Genomic DNA, 10,054 nt, shown 5'->3' on the forward strand with positions numbered 1-10,054 from the left:
TTCAACTTTTACAAGTGAAATCAAACAAGTGTGTTTAACAGTGAGACCAGAGTGGAAGCTGCTCATATAGAGTCCAACCCAGGCTAAAGTAAGTTGAGTAGAGCAGCATCATCAAAGTGTCGGCTCTCTGAACACGGTGCAAGATCGCCATCTGCAGGACAAAACTAGTTTTTCACCTCGTCAACGTCAAGATGACGTCATCGTACAGCAAAACATGCAGATCAGGTGACATGACTGTCTGAGAGGCGGAGTTAAACTGTGGCAGGTAAGCATGTGGAGGAGGAGCAACAACATGACGCTGGAACATCATCATTGCATTATACAGTTTCCTCTCTAACTGGATGTTGTGAACAAGAACAGCTGTGGAACCAGGGTCCTGAGTGTCATCTGTTGATGAATGCAGGTCAGTGTGTTGCTGGTGGAGGTGATGAATCACAGTGTCCATCTCACGTTGGAGTCACAGCTTTTCTTCAGCTGCTCTGCTCTTCAAATGTAAGGCATTGATGGCTCTCCTTTTCAGCTCCGTTGGAATATCACCTTCTTCTGTCTGATTCATGAAACAAACCTGACAAAACAAAAACAGCAGCAGTGACAGTAAATTGTACTTATAAATTCACTGAAAACCCACATTTGAACTCTACCTACTTCTTCATCGAGGCATGGGTACAAGGACAAGGAGACTTCACAGACATGTTGAAATTGTCTTTGTGATGTGAAGATGGTGGACTGTGGTGGCCACTGCAGACCGTTGGAATCTTCTTCAGTCTCCTGTTGCAGCCGTGGGTTTGCATTTACAGAAAATGCATACAACACATGTCAACATCACATGATATTTTATTATTCATTATATTATATATTATTATCATTTATTAATATGTCTTTTCAATGAAGATGAACAACCAACTGCAGCTTGAATCATTGAATTTACACCAAGCACTGCAGATATATTTTAAGACTTCTACGTTTTATTAATAGTGAAAAGAAAATGCCTTCGGTTGTCAATAGAGACCAATGACTGTAGAAAAGATGTTTAACTACATTGCTGTTTGTATTATTGCTGAAGTCCTAAATGATCAGCTTTAAAGTGTTTGTGCTAATAACATAATAACATCATGTACAGTCAGACAGAGAACAGCACTGACTGGGAGAGGCTTGAACCATTGACTGTAGAAAACATGGACGACGCGACACCGCCTCCTCCCATTGTGCAAAAATGAAGCCAAAATATCCCGCTTCTGGAGGCTGCCATCTTGCATTTTTTGAGCCAGAGTCTGACTTGAGGTGGAGTGACTGTGTAACGCTCCGGGCCACAAACCCGCTGGACGTGACTGGCAACATGGAAATTTGTTACCATGTTGCCAGAAGAAGGTTTCAGTAGTGTAGTCTATTTTTTTATTTTCATTTAATAACAGAGTCCATATTATATCAACAGCTACATTCACCCTGGGGAGAAACTAGTGAGGGAGACCATCAGGACCAAGCTGGGTTTCCTGGGTCCAGAGGTTTGGAGAAACTTCTTCATTTTCTTTCATCACAGCTGTCCTGTGCCAGATGTTCTGTTGACCCGCTGTAAGAGGCTTCATTTAAGAAACACCAGGAAGACTGAAGCTCATCGCATTGATCAAGCAGGACTCATGATCTTCACCAGCAGCTCCCTCACAGGGAAATCTTCAGCACTCCTCCGTAGGCCCGATCCAGGAGATGGATAAACTCAGCATTTCATGAACACTGTGATGGAGACCTTTGCTTTGTGTAATGTTATAAATACTCAGATACTCCTCAGAGGCTCCAAGTTTTTACATAAAGATATTATATTCAGTCCTGTAGAAAGTTATATATTTAAAAATATATGATCCTCTCTGGTTACTCTGGTATGAATAACTCTGAATCACTTTATAGTAAATAACACACTATCTGCAAAACACTGTGAAAGAATTCCAGATGACAAGTTTGTAGTTCAACACACAAGTGACGACCTTTGACCTTCATCAGGTTTTATTTAACTGTGTCAGAGAAAATCTCATATGCTCTTCATGCAGCTGAGTACATCAAGTGTTTAAAACGGAAGCTGTGCAGGTCTGAGATCAGCAGCTTTGTGAAACACCAAACTGAGGTCCTGTTAATGCTGATATATGGCCCTCCTCTCAGAGCCTACGCTCTATCTGCTATTCCCGAACAGAGATACGCAAGTTTCTCCGTGACTGCAGCTGCCAGTCAAAGCTGCTATGATGACGTTTCACCCCAATTTAACATCGCCGCTGTAGGAATTAGAATCAAACTTATGGGAAAGGAGACCCCTTGGACATCAATCAGCATGATGAGAACTATTGATAACAAAGGAAAGAATCTTTGGAAAAAAATTATCTGAGGAGAATTAATCCCAGTTAATGTCCCGCTAACATGGAGGAGGCAGTCCGACACCAGTTGGCGATAGAGACGCTTTGGCTTCATTTTTGGGAGCTGACGCGTCATCCATGTTTTCTGCAGTCATTGGTCCAGTCCATTGATAGAGACACATTAAACCAAACCTTGCTTGATGACAATAAGCAGAGTTAAATCAGTACAATAAGTGTGGAGCCCTTCCTTCAGAACGTGTCTGCGTAGGTTCTCAGTCATCCAGGTCATGGTAGTTTAAGAAGCAACCACACCTTCCCTGCAGAAAATTTTGCAAAGTTTAATTTGTTTATTGTCCCATCAAGAGTTTACCTACAGAATCTTCTTTGCAGGAGTGCAATACAAATATCTTGTACCGCACCGGAAGTGATGCAGAAAATACAACGTTTCCCTCTCTGTGACAATGAAAAGTGCTTGAAGATATCAAGAGGCTCATCATTATTTGGACCTTCTGGTGTCATCATGAGTCCAGGCAGACCATCTTCAGATTATATATTATATAATTGCATCTAATTATATTATATTACATTATTAATGTTAAGGTTCAGTTTGCATACAATTACAATAGGTTACAATTGTCCTGCAATGAGCTGCTTCTTACTTTCAGGACATTTCAGAGTCCTTACTTTTTATTAGAGTATTTTTCAACACTAGTATCTGTACTTCTACTTAAATAAATACTGTGTGTACTTTTACCACCTGTGCTGACAGCTTTGCATTGTTAAGAGGTGTATTTTCTGGTACAAAGGGCATTCAGCCCAGTATTTACACTCTCCAACATGGATATATGAAGAATGTGAAGGAGGAACGGAGAGCTGAACGTCCGAGTGTCAGCCTGTGGACAGCCTGACCACCCGACTGCAAATGACTGCTGTAATAGGTGTAGGCTGCTGGGGGATTCCCATGATGCACTGGGTGTTTCTATGTGTTAATAGACCTCTCTGCACTGAATCATACTTGTTATTAATCTCTGGCTCCTGTGATGTTTGTAAAGTGTCCATAAAAAGCAGACAAAGCAGTGATTTGCAGTCACTTGCGTCCATATTGAAGGTAAAATCCTACAGAGACGACAGATCAAACTCTGAAACTGGAAACTTTCCTGTTTTTAAACACACGTTTGAAATTTGATGCCATTGAGACGTTTGAAACCAGCAGGGAAACTGGTGCAGATGCTTAAGTGTCACAAACAGAGCCAATGAGCTCTGCTCTTTGTAGCCTCCTTCAGCCGGCCATCACCGTTTGGACGGATGCTTTCAGCTCTGCTCTCAGTGCTAACATTATTTCTGGATGTGTGTTTAAAGTCAGCTGTCTCTGTCATCAGTGAGCTGTAGGCTGTAGCAACATTTACTAAACACCTCTAAGCTCCTGAACGCATCAATGTTAGCTTCACCGGTCTTTGAATGCCACATCATCGAGTCCTCCTAAACACAGCTCGAAGCTATGTTTAGTGTCCCGCTGTGACGCGCTGATGTTCAGATTTCACCAGTTTGAAGAGAACATCTGTTCACTGAGACTGCACCACCTGCTGTCTGAGGTCCAGGAGAAGAGCAGCAGCTGGAGCAGCTGACGGGTGGAGCTGGTGGAGGTTGTTGTTCATGTGTGAACAAACTGTAAGTTTGCTTTGTTCCCTCCTTTAACAGTTTGACTGTTCCTGTGATGTTTGGAGCTGATGTTCAGCTCTTATTTCAGGACAAACTTTGATCACTTGTGTGTTTGAAGACAAAACCACATGATTATAGATTATTGATCAGCTGGAATCAAACTCACTGGCTGAATTTCTTCATAAACAAACTGTGTGTGTTTGTTTGTGTCCTGTTTAGTTTGTCCTCTTCTCCTTTAGTGCTGACAGTCCCTGTAAAACATGCAGTCTATTTATAGCTGAACCTGATCCTGTAGCTGGGCCCTGCAGTCAGTGCAGGCAGATATCTTAGACCTGATCAGGGGAAACACTGGGGGCTCAGTCCTGGAACCACAGCAGCTGTTTGAAGTTACTCAGTGTATTTGACAGTAAAGTGGATGCAAATGTGAGACTCACAAGTGTGCTCACAGCTAAAGGCTGCAGTCAGCTGTGTTAGAGCGTCTTTCACACAATGATCCTTTAACACTCAGAGCTCCATGTTGGTGAAGCTGTCATGTGTGAGCTCGTGTGCTGACATGTTGACAGAGTGACCTCAGAGCTTCTATTGAGCCATAATGGCTCCTTTAAACTGTCAGACACTCTCCTCTTCTTCACTGCTGCACTCTTCATCTCCTCTGGTCTCTCCTCCTCCTCTCTCTCCTGTCCTTGTTAGAAAAACAAACCAATCAAACTGTGTCCAGATTATTTATCAATTTATTTTAAATGTCAGCTCAAACTTAATTAAACACATCATTACTGCAGTCATCATCAGTCAGCGCTCTGCTGCTCATTCATGTTGGATTCTGTTTCCACTCAGTGACATTTTTCACTCTGACGCTCTTTAAATGCTCAGACCTGCAGATTGTTTAATAGCACAACAAACTGTAATCAGTGAAATGTATGGAGAAAAATTTGCCTCCAAAATGCTATGAATGGGTTCAACACGATCCATCAGTGTAAACTAATATTTATAATGTGTGCATTGGTTACTGTGTAACCTCTGAGGACTCACAAATGCTGCTTTCAATCCAACACAAACAAACACAAATCAGTCTGATTACATGTTTTACAGAAACCTGAACAATGACTAATCAGCTCAGTTTATCATGCTCACCTTCACTAACCTGATCATTGTGTCTGTAAAAAGCTTCCTGTGGGTCAAAGGTCTAAACTTCACTAACATCTCTCTGCATCGTTTGCAGGCAGAGGAGACGTGCTGGCAAAGTTTAACCTTCATCAACATTTACACTTTGTTTTCTTCAGGTTTCACTGCTGCTGCCTAAAAACAAAGCAATGGTACCAACGATGAAGAACTCAGTCTGGACTGATCGTTTGCTTCATCTGTGACGTCAGGCTTTAGCTCTTTAACATTTTAAATAAATTTTCCTGTAAAACAGTCAATAAGTTGAATAACAGCACTGATATCAGTGACAGTCCAAAAGACTTTGGTGCTTGATGAAGCCACCAATGTTTTAAGACCCAATGAACGCCTGTTTTTCCAGATGAGCTGGTCCTGCTGCTTCAGCACTAAAGCTAAATGCTACTAACTGCACATAATGTCCTCCTGTATATATTCACTTCATGTATATAATGTTCTGTCTCTGTGTGCACACTCGAGGAGCGCGTCAGGATACAATTCACTGCGTGTTGTACTTGTATAACTGTGCATGTGACAAGTAAAGAATCTTGAAAGGACAGTATAGGTGACCGCACTGATGCCTGTTCATGATTTCACCAAAGCTAATAAACTGTTGGTTAAATGTTCTTGTTGTCAGAGGTAAACAGAGGTGAGAGGAGCAGATAATAAGGATTAAATATATGCTGAGTAACTAAATGCTGCTAGCAGTTAGAGGATGAAATCTCTGTAAAGCTGGGCACACACTGTGGGAGTGTTTCAGTCGCGTTATTCAGCTCGTGCTCAAACAACCGAATCGCAGGGGTTAGAAGGTCATAGGTCACGATGCAGGTCTCACACTATACGGCCCGATGCTCTGCTGTGACCTGAGTGCTCACACTGTGCGTCCATAACATGAAGCTTATAACACAGAATCTGTCTCTCTGTCTTTCACTCACACACAACCACCATCAACTTTGCTAAACAGCTAATGAGGAACATGGACTTACCAGGCAGCTGCAACTGAGCAGTGATGTCCATCCAACTCTTTTCACGGATGTAGTGTTTGTGATCATTTGTGAGGTCACATTGAAAAGGCTCGAGGAGCCAAAGGTCTGCAAGTGGTGTCAATATCAATTGTGTCCAGATGATACGCTGCTCTGCCGTGCTGCTCTGCCATGCTGCTCTGTGTGTTTCACTTCCATTTCTGTGTTTACTTGTGCGCAGTGTGAGAGGTCGCGTTAAATCGTTGCTTGGCGCTGCTTGGCGCTGACCCTGACACTACATACTGCCCTGTCACACCTGGAGAAGAGAGACACGTATGTGAGAATGCTGTTTGTAGATTACAGCTCATTCAACACCATCGTTCCCTTGAAGCTGGACAGGAAACTGCAGGATCTAGGACTGAGCAGCTGGATCCTTAACTTCCTGTCTGACAGACGCCAAGTGGTCAGACTGGGCAGCATCACCTCATCCCCCATCACACTGAACACTGGTGCTCCACAGGGGTGTGTACTGAGCCCTCTCCTGTACTCACTCTACACCTACGACTGCACGGCCACTAGCAACTCCAACATCATTGTGAAGTTAGCGGACGACACTACAGTGGTGGGTCTTATCACCAATGGTGATGAGATGGCCTACAGGGAGGAAGTCAGCGCCCTGACCCACTGGTGTCAAGATAACCATCTCACCCTCAACGTCGCAAAGACAAATGAGTTGATAGTGGACTTCCGGAGGCGCAGAGAAGTACACACCCCCATCACCATCAACGTGATGGGGGTGTGTACTTCTTCTTTTTTTTATTTTATTTAGCAAAACTGTGATTAATAGTTAAATATTATTGTTAAGGGGCACAGACAGGACTCCGCACACACACACACATTAAAATTTTTTTTTTTTTAATTTTAAAATTCTTTTTAAAAAGTTGCCTCAACAAAAGGGCACTTTGGGCACCCATCAGGAAAGGGGCGGGTGCTCAAGTCCCTCCAGCCCCCCCGCACGTGCCTGCATGAATGATTTGTGTTTCCTCTTCAGGTGAAGGTAGAAAGTGTGTGTGAGCTGATGTGAATTGAGCAGCATGGATCAGTGTGAGGACAGAGAGGAGGGAGTCCCTCCTCTAAAAAGCACTCTGTGTGGGGAACATGAGAGCCAGACCAAAGCTCAGAGGTGAGATGACCATCTCTAACTGTCCATGACTCTTCTCCATGTCACAGCTCAGCACTCACATCACTGCTCCATCATTATTCACAGGAACCAACGAGGAAGAAAACACAAACATGAACCTGAACCCAGCTGTGTGTCCTTAAAGAGTGACGTGTCTAAAGATGAGCCCTTTAATTTTAAAGTCCAGCCTGTTTCTGCAGCAGAGAGGTGAGCTGTTAGTAACATGAACTCTTTGAGTTGGTTGGTTGCTGATAGACATAGATTAGTTTATGTTAGCTAATTAGAGACAGAAGCAATGACTTAGTGGAGAATAAGAACACTGAAGCTAAAAAACTGTCTCACTGTTGTGCTGCTCTTTGCTGCAGCAATGAGTTTATTTAAAAACTTTCACTCTCTGCAGCAGGAAGTGGTTCTGCTTTGTTTGCTGGCTGAGCTAAAACAGGAAAATCCACTGTTAGCTGTAGTGTTTGGGTTTGTAACGACACTGAAGAGGGGAAACAGAGAGAGAGAGAGAGAACTTTATTAATCCCTCGAGTTGGTTCTTCCGGGAAATTCAGTTAAACAACAGCTGGAACTAATCAGGTACAACAAGACAAGGAGAACGCACAACTTAACAAAATCCTGTAGAGACACAAGACTGTCAGAATAAAACTGAAACACACACAAAGACACAGACTGACTAGATGCAGGAGACAGACAAGAGAGAGAGAGAGGGACACAGAGACAGTAGTTACACACACAAAGCTACATCAGAGATTTTGAATCTGGGGTTTTCATAAGCTGTAAGCTATAATCATAAAAATTATTTTAAAAAAACCCCAAAGGATTGAAATGTCTGACTTTACATGTAATGAGTTGATATCATATATTAGTTTGACCTTTTACGTAGAATAGCAGACAAATCAACAATACAGCTCTTCTTCCAATTAATGGCTAATTAATATTATGCTGAACACAGTCCAAAAGATTCAGTTAGCCACATCACTGTCTGTCTGCTGTTTACTATCACAGCCAAGTTGCTAACAAAGGTAAACAAAAGTTTTCCTACTAATGAATGTTATCTTATTTCAGGATACAACAAGACAGGGAGAACGCACAACTTAACAAAATCCTGTAGAGACACCTGCCATTATCCAATCACACATCTGCTGACCTTTCACTTTTTCTTGTCCATCTTCCATTGGTGTTAATTTGCACTCCAGTATGAACACCATCCCGCAACCCAAGAATCACCACAACATAACGTATCAGACCTACACCTTAGTGTACAGATTCGGTTTGTTTAGGGGGTTTTTTTCTGGGATTTCGCACAACTCAGGAAAAATCATTACTACATAATGATCTTGGATTGACAATATTACAAATAAAATGTGCTCTATTTGGAAGCAGCATGCCCCCATCCTCTCAGTGCGCCTGTGGGCACTCACGCTCACTTTTCACATTTATGTGCGTGATAAAATTTAGAAAACATATTGATACAAATTACTAGTCTATATCATGTTGTCTTCAGTTTTAGTGTCTGTTGTTTGTTTTTTTTTTATTTTGTTTTATTTTGCCATCTGGTTATTAAATGCTACTCCAGCCAGCCAGAGAATCCCTCCCTGTCCCTCAATCAATCAATCAATCAATCAATCAATCAATCAATCAACCACTTCATATGAACATTAGGTGAACTGTTCTGCTGTGGATCAGAGTTTCACACAGTCACAGAAACAAAGTTCTCCAATTCAACAAAGAAGAGTTTCAGCTGCAGACTGTAAATAAGTCTCCCTGACAGCCAATTGGTGCTGATTACAGCTGTCAGCTGATGTTTTAGTTTCACTCATGATTGAACAACTTCAGTTCAAACTGTGGAGACAAAAATGTGGATTAAACATGTAATTCGTGGATCTCCAGGAATAAAGTCAGAGCCTGCAGGAGTTTTAAGTTCATCCTTGTTTCCTCAGACTGTTTGAATTCAGTGTGTCAGAGAAACAGAAACATGGAGGCGTGTTCATGACAGTGTCTGATTCCTGATGTCAGAGAAACTTTAGATTATTCAGCAGAGCTGATGTGGAGCTCAGATCTGAATCAACATGAATGTTACATGTCAAACTAGGACAGTCACAGATATCATGTGATCCTAAAGTGTCTGAGAGCCCATAAAAGAGCTTTAATTCATACTGAGGTCGGAGTTTGCAGTGAGCTGACTGTATCACACTCAGAGCTGTTCCTAATGTTCTGTCAATTTCTTACTTTTTGTGTTTTGTTATTGGAATGTCTTAAATGTCAGAGCCAGCAGGTGAGATCAGGTTTCTCTGATCCCTGATGTGGATCATGTGACCTGGTTTCTAGGTTACATGACAGGTCAGAGGTCAGCTACTATAACTAATTTGCTTCTGTTAATGTGAACTCACTGAGTGTTTGTGGTTTATCTCTCAGACTGACTGAAGTCCAGAAGAAGATGATGATGGAGGAAGAGGAGGACAGAGCAGAGTCTGCAGGGTCCAGCTGTCCGTCTGTGAGGAGTGACTGGTCCAAAGATCTACCTCCACTCTTCAGTGGTGAACCTGGACCAACGAGGTCAGAGAGCTGAACTCACTGAGTAACAGAAATAATTGTGCACTGACATTATAATCAGTGTTGATTCTGGTTGATTTTCTGACTGTGTTTGTGAGCTGAGATCAGTTTTGTCCAGTTTTCCTGTAAAAAGCTGAACTCTAATCTAAGAGGATGTTACTGACAGGAAACAGCTGCATCATCTGCAGTCTGTGTGATCACAG

The 10,054-nt window shown here is 42.2% G+C and overlaps 1 protein-coding gene across 1 annotated transcript in view; it reads left to right on the plus strand.

Moving 5' to 3' along the window:
* Window positions 1-3,961, plus strand: part of LOC120435020 (protein NLRC3-like) — a 66,392-nt gene extending 62,431 nt beyond the window's left edge. Inside the window, exon 11 of the mRNA XM_039603749.1 lies at window positions 3,871-3,961. Within this exon, the coding sequence (XP_039459683.1) occupies window positions 3,871-3,961 (91 nt within the window). The remainder of the gene's footprint in view (window positions 1-3,870) is intronic.
* The last annotated feature ends 6,093 nt before the right edge of the window (window positions 3,962-10,054 follow it).

This window comes from Oreochromis aureus, linkage group 3 (genome assembly GCF_013358895.1).
Source record: "Oreochromis aureus strain Israel breed Guangdong linkage group 3, ZZ_aureus, whole genome shotgun sequence".
NCBI lineage: Eukaryota > Metazoa > Chordata > Actinopteri > Cichliformes > Cichlidae > Oreochromis > Oreochromis aureus.